The sequence below is a fragment of the Hydra vulgaris genome, chromosome 02, assembly GCF_038396675.1.
Source record: "Hydra vulgaris chromosome 02, alternate assembly HydraT2T_AEP".
Classification (NCBI taxonomy): Eukaryota; Metazoa; Cnidaria; class Hydrozoa; order Anthoathecata; family Hydridae; genus Hydra; species Hydra vulgaris.
The window spans coordinates 8179382-8197435 of record NC_088921.1 but is presented as its reverse complement, the minus strand read 5'-3'; the positions used below and the strand labels follow the sequence as shown (position 1 = coordinate 8197435).

The window sequence follows — 18054 nt, the reverse complement described above, 5'->3', positions numbered from 1 at the left end:
TCTTCAGGAACATGGTGTGGCAGCCATTTTTTATTCTTTTCTTCAAATCGATCTGTATTTCAAATCAGAGATTGCGTTATTATAATTCCTAATTGCTGCTTGTTGCAATCCAAATTCATAGCATCAATAAGTTTGTCTACAATATCAGAGTCAGATATTTCTAGATTATTAAGCTTATGCATAATAAATGCATAGATATCAAAATATTTCGTTTTTGGCCTACAAATACAAAAAATATTTTATTAAAATATTAAAAATGTTATTATTGAGACATTTGGACAACCAGATACGAAACAAGCTTCAAATATTTGTATGTTCATTTTAATGTGATAAAAAAGATGTTTTGCTAAAAAATTGCAATGATTAAAGCCTAAGAACACACGAAAAAGCCAGTATGTTGATCCCCTAACATCCCGAAAGATGAAACTTGTAAAAATCATGTATAGAGACGCAGCTGACAACTGCCGACAATAGGTAAAATATATATCGATGATGTACATGATGTATATTGGGCAAAATATTTCAAGTCTCAAATTTCTGGAGCACCATGGACCGCAAAAGTATTTCATTATTTAAGTGAAATTTTCACTAAAAAAAGTACTTTACGTATGCCTTAATTAGAAATCAATTTTTTGATATAGCTTGTATGTAAAATAGTTTTGCAATAGCTCATTTGATAGATAATACTTTTATTTAATTTAATTAAAAAAAGAAGTTTTAAAGTTCAATAACAATTAGCTTATTAGAAACATAAAAAATATTACTAAAAAAATAAAAAAAATTTTAAAAAAAACTAACCTTTTCTATTAACAGTTTAAAATGCAAATGGCATGATAGTTATACAGAAATATATACATTTTATAAAAGCCGGATGTTTAAGCTATAAAATGGTATAAAACTATGTCATTTTTGAAAACATTTTTTTAATACTTTTTTCCACCACAAGGCCCACTATAGAGGGGTTGGAAAAGTAATAAAGAATTATTAAGTGTCCCCACCCCTCCCCAGTTTATTCAGCAGGAGAGAGTAGTGTTTTAGATAAGTTTATTTTATTGATCTATTTTAAAAGAAACAAGACAAATCAACATCTGTGTGTAGTAAATACCACTCTGATTTAATTTTAAACTGATTAGGCAAAATATTCTTCTCTGCAACAATGATTGAAAACTTTTAATATTATTTTATTTGTTTTTATTATATTTATTAATAAGTCAATATTATTTTGATAACAATGTATTCAACTGAGAGGGAAATTCTAAAACAACATATTGGATGGAAAAATGGTTGGGAAGATAAGTGTAACTTTCCTTTTGTTAAGCGATTAATTAGGACAGAAAAGATCAGTAACAATGTCATTTCCATTTTAATGACAGTCTTTAAAATAAGAGGTGATTTATTTAGTTTTATGAGTTTTCTTTTGCCAATTGATTTTGATATGCCTAGTAAAGACGAGTTTGATAAAATGTACCTAAAGTTAACACGCCAAAATAAGAAATATAAAAAAAACTTTAAAGCTTTAAAAAACGAAGAGTTTTTTAAAATGCAACTGTCGCAAGCCAAAAAAAAAAAATCAGCAGATGCAGATGACTTTTTCACTTTAAATAACAGTCAGGAGCTACTGAATCAAATTGATCAATTAACTTCTGAAAATAAAACAAATATGGAGCAAATAGAAAAGTTTAAAATGCAAGTATTTAAGTTGGAAGCTGAAATTACAGATTTAAATTCTAAAAATAGGGCTCTCAACACACATTTTAACTCATTAAGTTCTCAATTAGAGACTATGAGTATTAGGCTAATTACTGAGCTTCATCAATATATAAATTTATTTGCTATTGAGTTTCATGCTTGCTTTCCAAATGAAAGTATCACACGAAAAATGCATGAACTTATTTTTAATGTGCCACTATTTGTAAAATTCCATAAAACTATTGGGTTGCTAAGTGAAGTGGAGGGAGAGTGTTTGCATAATAGCGTAAATAAGGAATTAAGACAGTTGCATTCAGTAAGAAATCAGGAGCAGAAGCTGCATCTTTTTTTAAAACGCTTTGAATTGCACAGCAAAGCTGATAGGAAGCTTCAAGCCTCTAAGGTGAGAAAGTGTGTTGTGTGTTCTGAGCGTGGCGAAAATATATAGACAAGGTCTTTGTCTTGTTTGTGGTCATCAAATTTAGTTAAAATCTTTAAAAAATTAAAAACAACAACAACAAAAAAAAATATTTACAAGTAAGATAAATTATATGAGATCTTTAATTTATATATAAGATAATTTTATTCTGTTTTAATATTTGTGTAATGTTAGTTTAAAATATTATTTTTTAATATATTGATTTTATATATTAGGTAGGTGCCCATTCTGTTCCTATCTTCAGAAGTTATTTATACCTATGCAATACCTTCGCTCAGGTTAAAGAATGGAATACTAGTCTTGCATCAAATGTATGTAAAAATCTAGCTTTTATATATTAACTTGTGATCAGAGCAACTGGTATGTTGGTTGGGTATGATCTTGTATGTTTGTGTATTTATTTTAAAAAATGTGTTGTCCTTCATTATATGTAACATTTTTTTATAGATATATTACATATCCATTCGATGTTTATCACCAGAAGTTAGTTCTACCTTTGCAGTACCTCTGCTCTACATACCTCCTCTCTGGTTAAAGAATGGAATATAAATCTCATATCAAGTTGGTGTAAAAATTTAGTTCAATAAATTAAGAATTTGTAAACGTTATCAAAATTTTGAGTGGAGCAATTGTTTTTCTGGTTTAGCATGAGTATGAATCTGATATCAATTGGATGTACAAAGATAGTTTACTACTTAAAGAACCTATCAGTAAACCAACTGATTATAAAACAGTTTTTAATGGGAATAAAAACAAATTTTCAAAAGTTTTCAATTAGCTATTTGTATATTCAAACACTTTATTTACTGAGAGAAGAGACTATAGATTCAAGTGCTGTAAAATAATTCTACTACCAAAAGCGAGGTTAATTCAAAAACTTAAACTCAAATTTGGTCATGAATTATTTTATTAGACTTTGTGAGTGTTTATTTATTAACAACTTAACACCATATTAATAGAACTGTATGCACAGAAAAAAATAAATGCTTAAGCTTTAAATGTTTTGACTAAATATTCCAAAATCGAAATCTGGCTTTATTTTGCAATGCAATGAATTTATTGGCTTAGGGAAATAAGTTTCTAAAACAAGAACTCCTAGGTTTAAAAATGTACTCTTTTAACAGCTAATCCCCCTTTTAACTACATTTTTCATAACTTTGCGAAAAGTGCGGTTTGCTTTCAGACCTCAATAAAGTCTGCTTTAGCTATCCTTAAACAATTAAGTAAGGTTTTTTTGTTTTTATCATGGTCAAACAATGGGTATATTTGAGAATAACAGAGACAAATTTTTCTGATTTTTTTTTTTGATAAAAAGTAACATCAAATTACTTGAATTCAGCCAACTTCATCATTTGTCGCGTTTTTTTTAAACTTAAAGAAGTTTTTTTACTATTGCATTAAATGTAGTAAAATGAAACATTTTATTGGTGTTTTTATTCTTTTTACAAAACAAAATTATCTTTAATATTTTAAAAGTTATAGAAGTTTTAGTAACACCCCTTAAGTCAATATTTTCAAAAAATAACAAGAAGCCGTTAAGCTTGGTTTGAAATAGCCGTGGATACAACAAATCACAAACAAGTTGGTACAACAAAGTTGTTTTTGAAAATCTTGTAGAATACTTATGGAGTATTTCTTCAAAATAAGTTTTGGAGACAGTCCACATTTTGTTTTATACATGAACTGTAAAACTAGATGAATGTTAAGTTTGAGAATATTTAAGGTGCCAAACTTACTTTTGCCCTTACTAACCCTGGCAGTAGTTGCAAAATTTATATAACAGTGAATAAATGAGTAATTAAGTTGTGCTAAACTTTTTTTTATCTAAATATATTCTGACTTTTTTAATTTACTTTTCAACAGATATGTCAGAAGTAAGAAACTCAAATGCTACCAGCCCGCTTAATAATATCGAAGAGCCATTTTCATTTGAGTTAACCGAATTACTCAATAATAAAGCAAGAAAATCTCAAAAGTTAGGAACATTAAAGTCGAAAAGTTTAACATTTAATAAAAAAAGGAAAAATAACTTAGCCCGTATGATAAATCTTTAATATTTAAAGATTTTGATTGATTTGAAAAATTTAAAAGATTTTGATTGATTTGAAAAATTTAAAAGATTTTGATTGATTTGAAAAATTTAAAAGATTTTGATTGATTTGAAAAATTTAAAAATTTGAAGATTTTTGCAGGATTGAAAATATATAAAAAAGTAAATCAAATATACTTTTTTTCAATTGCAGAACATTGGGTCTCTATAGAGTCCTGCAAAAATCTTCAACCATGTTACTAAGCATTTGTCATGAAGCAGAAATAGGATTTTACTTAATTTTCTGAAAAAAAATTTCAATTTTTCAACAGGCACATTTTCACAAGGTATTTATAAGGCATATTTTAACAAGTAAAAATGTATTTGCATATGCTATATTTTTGCATTCCATGTTTTTATCACTTTATGCAGTATTGTTTTTTGTATTCACTATATTATTTTTGAAAGTCTGGCAATTTATTTAATAAAAATTTGTGGAAAAAAAAAGTTGTTTCTAACTTAATATAAAACATGCTTTGGTTAAAAATCAACAAAGTAAATATCTCTTGGGTGAGTATAATATGTTTTATATATAATGTTTAAGAACTAAAAAGCATTTCATCATTTAAACGGCAATCTAAAGTGCATAATTTTAATTCCTGACATATATATTTAATATACGGTATTTATTTTCAGAATTTTGAATTTTTTCTTCTTTTTTCTTATTCACGGCGGTTATTTTTTACTGTTTTTCTCCGAAATGCTTTTTGCAAAAAAAAAAAAAAAAATTAGGGTTATGTAATAGTATTTTAATTTCGTTAAATAGAAAATAAAGTTCAAGCATTTATCATTGTTTTTTTTTATAAAATCTGCTAGTTAAAAGTTATATAGACATTGAAATTCAATTTCTTTAAAAAACTAATACTAAAACTACAAATAATGAGTTTGATAGATTACATGATGACGTTATTAACTATTATTATTATTTATTATAAAGAGAGCTTTCTAGTTGATCTCAAATTCCAGTTTACAACTATATGTCTAAATTAGAGTTATATAGTAGTTTCAAGCAAAATAACCATCAAAATGTCTGGTTTTTTACAAAATACAAATATATTTACGGCATCACTTAAAAAAAGATATATGTTGTAAACTGGAATTGTAGATTTATATATTAGGAATGCGTGCGGGAATTTTCAGATTTTTTTTTTTTTTTTTTATATTTCTTTATTTTTTTTCTTTTTTACATTTCTTCAATATTTATAAAGTTACAAGTTAAGATATAATAATATAAACAATTACAAGTGAGGATTTTTACTATAAATAATAAAAAAAAAGAATGCGGAGACTCGTAGAAGACCTTAAGGTCTTGTCGTCGAGAACCGCTGCAAACTCGTTACAAATTTACGTGTTACATATTTTAAAATAAATAAGAAAAATTGTGTTTAACAATATTAGAAGAAAAAAATAATTTAAATAAAAAATAGAAATTTTAAAATAAATTTCCTATTAAAAGTATAAAAGTATATTATCAATAGACAAAATGATTTTCTTAAGTTTCCTTTTATAAGAGGTATAAGTCCATTCATGAGAAAAGTCAAAATGTTTCAAAACTATTTTATTCCAAAGAAAGGCTCCTCGGAAAGAAACACAAGATTTACCAAAATTTGTATGCGAAAATTGTAGTCGAATAGAATTATCATTTCGTAGATTGTACTTGTTTTTTTCTTTTATTGAGTATAGGTTATGAAAGGAAGAAGGAGAATCGTTGGTTTTACATTTATACATAAAACATAAAATATTATAAACGTTTAGCTGATATATATTTAAAATATTCATTTCAAGTAAGAGAGGCCTGGCATGAGTAAAACGGTCTTTAAAGTTTATAAGACGTGCAATGTGTTTCTGTTGACGATGAAGAGGTTCTAGTATACTTTTGTTCACACTACCCCAAGCAATGTTAGCGTAGTTAATATGGCAGTGAATAAAGGAATAATATAATTGAGTTAAAGTATGTTTATTTAAGAAACTTCTTGATTGTATGTTGATCATATGATTTATCACGGATGAAGGCTATCTAAGAGTTGTTTTTTCAATCTATCTAAAAGTTGTTTTTTCAATCAAAAAGATGACTCTGAAACCATTATGGATTTTTAAAATTTATTATGTCGGTGTTATGTTATTAATTGATGTGTAAAAATTTAAATATAGATGTTATATCATATGTTTGATAGGGTAGAAAGTGTAATTTTGTTAATAAATTTGAAATTAAACTTCTTTAAATCTGGAAAATTTTAGTTCAAGATAAAGTATTAAAAAAAAGAATTAGTATTTATTTCAAATAACTTTTGCATGACATTTCTGTCAATATTTTTTATAGCACAACTTAATGACAGCTTAATCCTTTGTTTATAAATATTGTATTTTTAAAAAATACTACTAATAATATAAATTTAACAGTTTTATTAAATATTTATATATTTTTTAATTCATTTATTTACATAACTTTTACACAATAATAAATCTAGGGTATCTTTCTTTGCAAAGAAAGATACCCCAAAAATCAATAATTTTTATTCTGGGGTTGCATGGTTAAAGTAAAATTTACAGTATTACTATTTTAATTACATAAAAGAAGTTGAAAAAATTAAGATACGCCTGCGAGTTATAAAATACGCCACTGAGTTACAAAATAGGTCTTTGTAAAGAAAAAAAAAATTTTTAATCAATTTCAGAAGATTCTGTAGAATAATTTCTCAATTTTTTCAACATGTTTCTTTTATGTAATTAGTATTCATATATTATTTACTAGAATAAAAAATTTTATAGGATAAATCTTAAGGTCCCCGCCAGGCGTTTAAATGACCCAACATTTTTGCCCAAATTCGAACTGGCATGGACCCTAAAAATTATATATACATATATATTTTTTTGCTTAAACTTATTTTCATATAAATGGTCAATTATAAATCGATTCGCGAGTGCAATTTCAAAAATTGATAAAATATGAAACAACCTTGTCAATAGAAGTTAACCTTCTAATATATAGGCCTGTAAATCAAGCCGAACGAGCCAAGCTTGCCAGGGCTCGGCTTGGCTTGTTTACATATTAAGAGTGTTCAGGATCGGCTCGAGCTCGTTTCGAACATAAGATTCTTAGTTCGAGCTCGGCTCGTTAAGGATTAGTATTGTTTGGGCTCGGCTCGTTTTACATGTTGCTCAAGCTCGACTGCATTAAAACTCGAAATAATTATTGTAACCTGTTAGTTTAAAGCTCGTTTAGTAAAAAAAAAATTGTTCGTTAAAGGCTCGTCTGTAAATAATGCAAGTCCAAATCAACAAACAACATAAACAATCCTACAGTCTATTAAACATGCAAATAAACAACATAATGAAATAAGATCCCACAAATCTAATAATTCAAAATAAAAGTTAAAACTAATAGTTCAATGTTCAAACTTAATGTTCAAATTTCAAACATAATGTAAACTCTCACAAACATAATAATTCCTATTAAACACTGCACTCTAATAGTTCAAATTTCATTTTCACAAATATATATATATATATATATATATATATATATATATATATATATAAGAAAAGAATAAAAGATATAAAATATATATAAAAGAAAAAAGGTCTATATATACTATAAGGTAATTGGTAAAATAACCAGTTTTTCTACACCTTTTTTTTCCGGCAAAAATAACAAAAGGTTAAACACGAGATTATTATTTTTTTATCTTATTTTATTTCGTAGAAGTTTTTATGTTTGCATATCGTTTTGTAGTTTTTGCTTTCATTTTGTAGTTTATGTGTTTGCCTTTTTGTTTTTGTGTAAAGTTTGTTATTATTTGTGTGTTTGTAGCTAATTATTTTTGTTGTTGTTCTCTGTTGTTTTCTATTTTACCACATTTTCTACACCTTTTTCTCGCCAAAAATAACATAAATTTTTATGTATCGCCTTTTTTATTTAAAATATAAAAAATATTGTTATATAATGAATATGAAATTTGAATAATGTTAAAATATGAAATAAAATAAATATTATAAAAAATTCAAAAAAATTGAACTTATTTTAAATATATATTTTATACATTAGTTTTTGGAACCAATTACTGACAATAAGTTCTGAGATCAAGACTTTTTTTAAAGTTTATCAATTTTCTAGATTTACCAAATAAGTATAAAATATTATTTATTAATACTATTTCAAAAATAAATTACACAAAAATTAAGATTTTTCAAAAATGAAATAAATATAATTTATTTCATTTTTGAAAAAAGGTATTTATTGGAATATATATAAAAGAAAAAATTTTTGAAACTTGCCAACTGCCTAGTTGAAATTTGCCGACTGACTATTTAAGGGTCTTCATTTGCCAACTGACTCGTCTAAAAGGTAAAATCATTTATTGATGAGAAAGAGGGGGGAGAAGGTTTGCCCAAAACAACCCTTTCCCCTATTGAGCTGGGCCTACTTATATATATATATATATATATATATATATATATATATATATATATATATATATATATATATATATATATATATATATATTTTATATATATATATATATATATATATATATATATATATATATATATATATATATATATATATATATATATATATATATATATATATATATATATATATATATATATATATATATATATATATATATATATATATATGTATATATGTATATATATATATATATATATATATATATATATATATATATATATATATATATGTACATATATACATATATATATATATATTTATGTATATATGTATATATGTATATATATATATATATATATCTATACATATATATATATATATATATATATATATATATATATATATATATATATATATTTATATATATGAATTAAGTTAGTGTATTCAACAAACAGAGTGCTCAATGTTCTAAAAGAACAGAGCAATAATAAATTAGTAAAAACACATATCTAATTTTTGATTACTTCAACACTGTGTTTCACCATCAGTAGGTTCATCAGGAAGAAGGTTCTTCCTGATGAACCTATTAATGGTGAAACACAGTGTTGAAGTAATCAAAAATTAGATAAGTGTTTTTACTAATTTATATGTATGTATATATATATATATATATATATATATATATATATATATATATATATATATATATATATATATATATATATATATATATATATATATATATATATATATATATATATATATATATATATATATGGACACTGTTATAATCAGTCAGGGATTCAAAGGAGGTAAGAATGATGCGTGAAATTTGCCGACTCTTCATTGATGAAACACAGTTTAAAATGAAAAAAATTTTCGTTAAGTGATTTTTTACTAATTTGAAATTGCTCTTTTTTTTTATGAAGATTGAGCACTCTATTTTGTAGAATATATTTTAAAATTGTTTAAATATATGTATATATATACATTTAATTTTTTTTTAATGTATTTAGTAATGATTACAAATAGATATTCAGAAATCTGAATATCTATTTGTAATCATTACTAAATACATTAAAAAAAAACCATACCTATGTCACAATCTATACATAAAACAATAATTCATGGTGCTTCTATTACTATGTATTTTAAGTATCCTCAAATAGGTTCTTTGTTTGAGATTATTGAAGCTGTTGAAGCCAGAAACAAGGAAAATAAAACTGCACAAGTTAGTCATGCACGTCTAACTTTCTTGGTAGAAAACACTAGAGAGACAGCTGATTATTTGTTTGTGACATTTGATATGTACATTTATTGAGTGTTTTTTTTTGAATGTTATGCTATTGTTAATAGTTTTGACTATTTTTGTTAGACTATTTTTGTTAATTTTTTTTTTTTTTAGAATAGAAATCTCAATATAGTTTATAATACCATTTCAAAGTTTTGTTGCATTTTGTTTTAAAAAAAATGAAGGAGTAATTTAATAAATTTTTACTAGTATTTAACTAATCTAGGAAGACCTATATCATGAATATTTGCGTTGAATTTTTAAAAAAACAGTTATTTTCATAGCGACAAGTTATAAAAAACATCTATTAGAACGTTGAGAAACTTTGCAAGAAACTTAAGAGCGAAGTATAGGTAATGGCAGATTTATTTATAATTTTAATAGGTTTATATTTAATGATATTGTTTATTAATAAATCGTGTTGATGATACTATTTGTAAAATTCTATAAAATATAGGCGTCCACTGTTTTTTGAATATTTATATAAAAATCGTTAAAAACAAAAATTAAAACAAAAGCAAGTCAATGTAATAATTTCTTTTGATTCAAATATTAAAATCTATGTTTCCAAACGAGAGTCGTGACGTCATTCTGATTCAGACCGCCGTCATCCTGATTCAAACCTCCGTCATTCTCATTCAGACCACCGTCTGAAGGTGCGCATTTATGGCGTTGCATTTCAAGTGCCTTTTTCACTTTTCTGTTAAAATTATTGACTTTATTATTTATTAAAATTATTTAAATGTGTTGGTAAACAAATTATATTAAATACAAATCTTATTTGCGCTTACTTTTTTTTATTGGCTTACATTAAAAATTATTTTGTAGCTAAAAAAAAATATTAAAGAGGAGAAATCTTAAAATTTTATAGTTAATAGTTAATCACTTAAATAATTTTAAATTATACTTTAAAGTGGTTTCTACATAATCATAAGTCAAAATTTTTTCAAAAATTGATTTTTTGGCAAATTAGATATTCTAATGTAAAATATAACGTTCTTTCTGTTTGTTTATGCTTTTTACAATATTTACTATTTTATACAGGAAGGTATAATTTTAGTGCCTAGCAACGGCCATAGCAACAAGATTTTTCAAGATCTTTTAAATGATGACCTTCTTCGCATGTGCATCGACGAGGAAACTCAAAATTCGAACGAGTCCCTGAATAATATTATCTGGATGAATTGTCCTAAGCAAGTCTTTGTAGAAAGATCAATTATACAGTTAGGTGTATATAGCGCTGTTCTTCAATTCAACGAAGGTCAATTTTATGAAAAAAAAAATTGTATGAAAAACTTGGAATACAGACCGTTGTCTATTTTAATATTATATCTGAAAAAATGAGCCGACGCAGCATCCAAAATTTACTTACTATAACATCAGATAAGACTAAAGCAAAAAGATAACAACTAAAAGCCATCAAGAAGGGTTTATTAGATAAAGACATAAAGAGGGAGGAGAAACTTATTTAAAAGGAGGATTTTGGTTTTAAAAACAAATTTAATTTCTTGTTTTTTGATTTTCTACCATATCGTTTTTCAAGAAAATTGTCTCACGAAAAACATCATAAATTTTGAATTAATAGTGATAACTACTTGAAATTTTCAGGGCTTATTCATCCATTGTACTGCTAATGCCACAGTTTTTTTCAAATAAATTTATTTTTTGTAAGTCGTGGTTAGGGAACTAAGATTCGAGGCCTAGTAGCAGATTTTTCGAAAATACAGTTGTTTTGAAGCATAACTTTTACTAGAAACAAAATCTTTTAATAAAAAAAAAACTCCCGCACTAGAAACAGGTAGCACACACAAGTATACCAAGTTTGAAAGTAAAATAAGCTTTTACTCATGAGAAATTGTGTTTCGAGTAAACTCTATTTTTTGGGGTTATTTTGACTCTATAGGCCTCTATGTCATCATCAATATATTTTTGGAGTTCGAAAAAATATTTTTTTCACACATTCTGTACCTACTTTTGAAAAATTTAATGAATAAAAAGTTTTGATTACATAGGAACCACCTTATGTTGTTTAATTGCAACTTCTCCTCAAACTATCGACCTATCTCACGTACTTCAGTCCGTCGCAAGGTAATGGAATGACTTGTACATAGACACATTACTGACCACTTGAACAAAAATAAACTCATCAGCTCTGCTCAACACGGGTTCTGAAAGGGAAAGGGTTGCGTCACAAACATACTTGAAACTACCGACATCCTGACTGAAGTTGCTCGCAACCGATATCTTATTCACAGACTTTGATAAAGCATTCGATAATGTAACGCTGAGGTCTTTAAAAAGTATAGACAAATGAATGAAACTAATGTAATTATGTAATTGGTAACTAAATAATAATGATATAACTAATGTATTAATGATGTAATAACTTTTACTTTTAAATTTTATTACTTTTAAGTAAAATATTATTTTGAAAAAGGATTAGTATAAAAAGCATAAATAAAAACTAAAATAAAATGTATCAATATTAACTATTCCATCATTTTATCATAATAACTTATCATAGTTATAATAGCTACACAAAATAATTAATGACAATAAATATTTATCATTTCCTGTTTTAATAATAAAATAAAAGTAAAAGTTTTTATGACTAAAAGTTAAAAACAAATCGTGGCTGCATCAGCTGGCAACCAAGTGCTTGGCAGGCTCAAGAAGGCTTTTCGAGGTCAAAGTTCTGCAGTATGGCGCACACTGTATTTTTCGTACGTTCGCCCGCATCTACAATTTTGCAGTACAAGTCATTGTTTTTAGCTCAAGACATAGCCAAACTCGAGCAAGCCACAAAACATATTGCCACCTTAAAACATCTTCCGTATACTCAGAGATATCTAAGCCTTAACCAGAAAACACTAACTGAACGATGAGTAAGAGGAGACTTTATCGAGCAATATAAAATCATGAGCAAAATCAACAAAGTTAACTTCCAGGTCCCACAACTTTAACGAAATATCAAATCTTTAAAGTACAGCATTTGGCCACAAGAACACACTAAACAACTAAAAGTACAACTTGTTCAAAACTGAGCTGAAAAAAACAACTACCTCACCAACCGTGTTGTAAAATCATGGAATTACGTAACTGAAAATGCGGTGGAGGCAAAGTACTTGAACAATTTCAAACACGAACTTTCTCTTCTCTGGCATCTTCACTTTAGCTGAAATCGAAAAACTGTATTTTCATAATAGAGAGACCTGGTGTACCGCGCTTTGTCAACAACTTGTAAATTTTGTTGACCATGAATAAACCAAACTAAAAAAAAATTTAAAGCAATTCTAAGTAGATTTATGGGTAGTTTTTAGCAATCTTAATTTTTTGACTTAAGTAAACAATAAAAAACTCGGAAATTACTATTTTATTTATGTCATAATTGACATGCAAGAAACTTTCGATTTAAAAAATGATTCTAAATTACTATATTGATGTGGTAAATTTGCATCCAGAAGAGTATTTTGCGCAGATTATTGCTGATAATTGTAGCAATTAATAATACCATTTTTTTGTATTAGCAGTTTTTAAGAAGACAAAAGCATACAGACAACTGGTGTTACGAACTTTCTGATGCAGATACAAATGTTAACGATCTTTTGAAATCACTAAAGAAACATTTTTGTATGAAATTTAAATCTTATAATCATAAATTGTAATTTTAGTTAAAAAAAAAAATAGATTGACAGAAAAAATATTTTTTGATATAATTGATGAAAATAAATTGTTTTCAGATTATTGTTAAATAGTAGCAAAGATAAATATCGTTATTAAACTGCACGTTTATAAAGTTGTATATCAGGAGATTCATCATCACATAACACATTGTCTTATGAATGCTCTTGTTATATATTAAAATATTTATCAATGCAAATGCTACTTCTGATTTATTAGTCACATTGCGTTATGTAAGCACGGTATTAAATTTAAAGAGTATTGAAAAACGACTGCATCTTTTATTAGCATACGATCGATCCGAATTTTGTAAACAATAAGAAAATCGTAAAGTTTATTCCTTTATAATCGAAATTTTATCCTTTAAAGTTAACGAATCCTATAAAGTAGCCTAGAAACTAAAAAAAATATCATTATTTTCACTTATATTTACATTTACAAAGATTTTTTTTGTCACTTAAAGCCCCAATATTGAACAGCTCGGAATTAAAAAGTCACCGTTAAAAAAAATATATATATATATATATATATACCATTGATACTTCTCCCACCAAACCTTAATATTTATTATTAAATAACTCGGAATTAAAAAGTCACTGGTAAAAAAAAAATATGTATACCATTGATACCTCTCCCACCAAACCTTAATATCTGTTATTGAGAACCACGTATCCATCTACCCTTAGTTTATTATTACTTATCATTTTGTCATTTACGAAAACTTATAAAGTCCCTTTACCCCATACCAACATCATTACCACTTGTATTCAATTACACACCATTACCATCCTTATAACTCAAATGTTTTTTGACCCAGATATTCGACCCTTTAAACAATCTTGTTTAATTAAACCATAATAATTTATCATCACCTGGTGTACACATCTCACCCTTTGTACCACCTTGTTCATTTACAAAAATTATAAAATTCTTTTACCTCATACCACTAACTAACACACCGTTATTACCGCTTTTAATACCACCTGTTAATCGAATTACCTATCCCACCCTTTTAATTACCTTGTTCAATGGGACCATTATAATTTATTATACCACCCCACCTTTAACCGCAACCGACTCTCATTATTTATGGTCATAACTGTTGATTTAAAAACGATTAAAAAAAATAATTAAATATCAATTAGGCCTAACAACAAACGTTATTTAATTGAAAATTTATATTTCGAACAAAATAACTTCGACGAAAAATTCTACAAAACTGTCGAATTTTATTATTATGTTGACAACAAAATTTTTTTGAAAGAAACAAAGATGGACGAAAACTTAAACATCTAAAAATAATTGACATAAACATAAATTTATATTGTGTAAATCGAAAACAAATATAATTTTAATTTTTTATTGCAAAATTAAATATCTATAAAATTACATAAAAATAAATACAAAAAACATTAAACGAAAAATTTTCTGCATAACGTTACAAATAATTTGAGAGTTTTAAAACTTCTAAAAAATATTTAAAGTTAAATCATTAAATAAAATATAACAAAAATTTATCTAGTTTTTATTTATCTTAATTTGATTATATATTTCATGAACAATGAAATAAAAAAATAATTAAGAAAAAACAATAACAAAAATTTCAAAAAGGTTTTGAAAAAATATAATCATATTAGAATTATTACTAATAAAGTTATTTAATAAAAATTATATATATTAATAATACAATAGTTATATAATTATTAAAACTAATAATTATATATATTATAATTATTAATATTATTTGTTAATAATATATTTTGATCCTTTAAAATAAAAAATAATCCTTTAAATAATTTAGAAAATTAATGAAAAATTTTAAAATATTATTAAAATTAATTCGTACATTTTAAAACATATTTAATTATAAAATAATATATTAAATATTTCAATTATTATTTTATAGCTATCGTTCATATTTTAATTAAGATATTAAACATTTTTCTGTTAACTATTTTTTTTGTGTTATAAAATTTTTTAATTCATCAAAGTTATGAAAATATTCTCTATGGTACTCGATATACAACCACTTGAGATTCAAACAACGAATCCATTCATAAATCTCTTTAATGAAATCGATGTCGGCGTGAAGGTGAAGATCTAATCCTTCACAAAGATTAATCCACGGAAGAAAATTTTCTTCAAAATCTTTTTTCGTTATTAAATAACTTGAGATGTCTATCAACAACTCTTCAATGTTATCTTTCGGTTTCCATCCTTCGAATTTAATTGGACAACGAAAGTCGACACAGCGAACATTTGTTGAACATTGAATTATAAGATTTTTTTCTTCATCACTTAAAATATTTTTAGAAACATGTAACCACGGTAACTTTCTTCCAGATTTAATGTAATGGTTTACTAAATAATTTTCATAAGAAGTTTCGTAAGAAGTTTTCCCATCGTGAATCCAAATCTCCCACCACTTCATCTTTTGTTCATCGACGATAAATTTTATTTCATCAGTAAATGATGATTGACTTTCATAAAAACATTCAATGAATAAATGAACATAATAAGTATAAAGTCGATAATCGTTATTATTTTGACGAGATAATTCAAGTAGACGATCTAAAGAAAAACGCAATAATTTAATAAAAATAAATACATAAAACAAATAAATAAAAATTTAAACAATAATCGGAATTAATAACATATGAATAATATAATAATGAAATATAATCAACATAATGATACATATATTTATAAATATAAAATTTATAACATAATTTTATAATAAATTATAATATTTATATATATAATATATTTACATATTACGTATAAAAAGTTATAAAAGAATGAAAAATCAATAAAAAATATTATAATTAAATATTATATTACATGATAATATATTACTTGATAGTATTTACATTAATATTAAATTATATACGTTTAAATAATAAAATTATATATAAAAAGAAAAAAAGAGAAACTTTTAATTAAACAATTTTTTACTAAAATTGTAAAAAATATTTTAATTTTATCAATTTAAACATAATTTTTATCACATTTTTTAAACTTCGTTTTACCATAAATATAACATATTTAAAATAATGTAAAAAAAGTTAATCATTAATATTAATTTAAAAAAATACTTCCTTATATTCATATTGCTAATAACAACAAATTAAAAAAGTGATTTAAATTCAACCAAGTAATGTAACAAGTCAACAAACAGAACGCATTTCATTTAAACGTTGATTTGAAGTGAAATGAATGTTTTAAATCGAATTTCAAATAAATAACTTAATATTGAAAATCTCCTTCGTCGATATATCTGAAATAAATTATGTGAAAAACCATTAAATACTCAAAGAGTTTAAATAAGTGTTTATTCGAATTCGGCGTTGATTGAAATTTTTTTTTTTTAAGAAAGCTCTATAAAGAACTATTAATATAATTTATAAACTGCATTAAATTTTATAACAAAATCATGATATAATATATTTTTGATACAGTTGCAATAATAAACAACAGTTTTATCGTTAAAGCAGAGCTACAAAGCTATGGTGTCCGGTTTATACGTAGAAGCGCAGAGTGCAAAACCTTTTTATTATGTTCCTTAGGGGTCCTGCATAAATTACGTCATGATCTAGGAAGGAGGGGGAGGAATTGATGGTTTTATGAGGACCTGTACGGGATTTGTTACTAAAGACTTACGATCTTGTGATAAGAGTGGAGGGCATGGAGCGATGGTCAAAAATGGTCAAAAATAGCATGATGTAATTTATAATGACCCCGTCCAAGAAGTCCTAACGGTCTTATTGTTTAGAAAATCAACAGTTTCAATGTACAAACTGGACATCTGGTGCACGTTTTTTTTTTAATAATAAACTTGTTTATAAAAAACTAGTACGAGAAGCTCCAAAACCTTAAGAAACTTTTAGTGCTAGGTTACTTTTCAATAAGAAACTTTTTTAATAAAGAGTTTAAGGAATATTTCCTAATTTTTCACCTACCTATCGTAACAACATAACAGAAAGTTAAAAAGTATTATTTATGGAGAAAAAAAGTTTAAATGAGTTTTCAACATTTAACAAGTCTAAATTTAAAGTCTAAGTTTAAGTCTAGGTTTAAATTTGCACGCGCAATGAAATTTACGCGATTCAATTGCGTATAAAATAATTATATCATAAGAACAAACTTGAGAAACTTTTTAACTAGCGAATACTAAAAGTTTCTTAAAAGATTTAAAAAATGGTACTCTTATGATGAAATCTTTCTTGTACTAGCCCGTTTCCATGGTTTTTTACACACACACAAAAAACGACGTGTAACTCTAGACCTTGCTACAAATATATATAAATGCTTTTGGAAAGAAAAAAGCAACGAACCAAAATAAGATAAAAATTGATAATTTAATCAATCATTATTATATGTATTTTAAGTATATTTTTATGAATTTTAAATATTTAATATATCTCTGTATTCAGAGATCCCAAAGTTAAAAA

The 18054-nt window shown here is 25.2% G+C and overlaps 1 protein-coding gene and 1 long non-coding RNA gene across 3 annotated transcripts in view; one reads left to right on the top strand and one right to left on the bottom strand.

Annotated features, from left to right (window-relative positions):
• The first annotated feature begins 1746 nt into the window (after positions 1-1746).
• LOC136076704 (uncharacterized) lies at positions 1747-3156 on the top strand. The gene is made up of 2 exons (XR_010636529.1): positions 1747-2439; positions 2576-3156. It is a non-coding gene; the product is annotated as an uncharacterized LOC136076704 (long non-coding RNA).
• A 12284-nt stretch (positions 3157-15440) lies between these two features.
• LOC136076707 (NACHT, LRR and PYD domains-containing protein 3-like) overlaps positions 15441-18054 on the bottom strand; it is a 50980-nt gene continuing 48366 nt past the window's right edge. For both annotated transcript variants that reach the window (XM_065790071.1, XM_065790072.1), the window contains one exon: positions 15441-16174. In XM_065790071.1, coding sequence (XP_065646143.1) covers positions 15555-16174 — 620 coding nt within the window. In that variant the 3' untranslated portion in view covers positions 15441-15554. The remainder of the gene's footprint in view (positions 16175-18054) is intronic.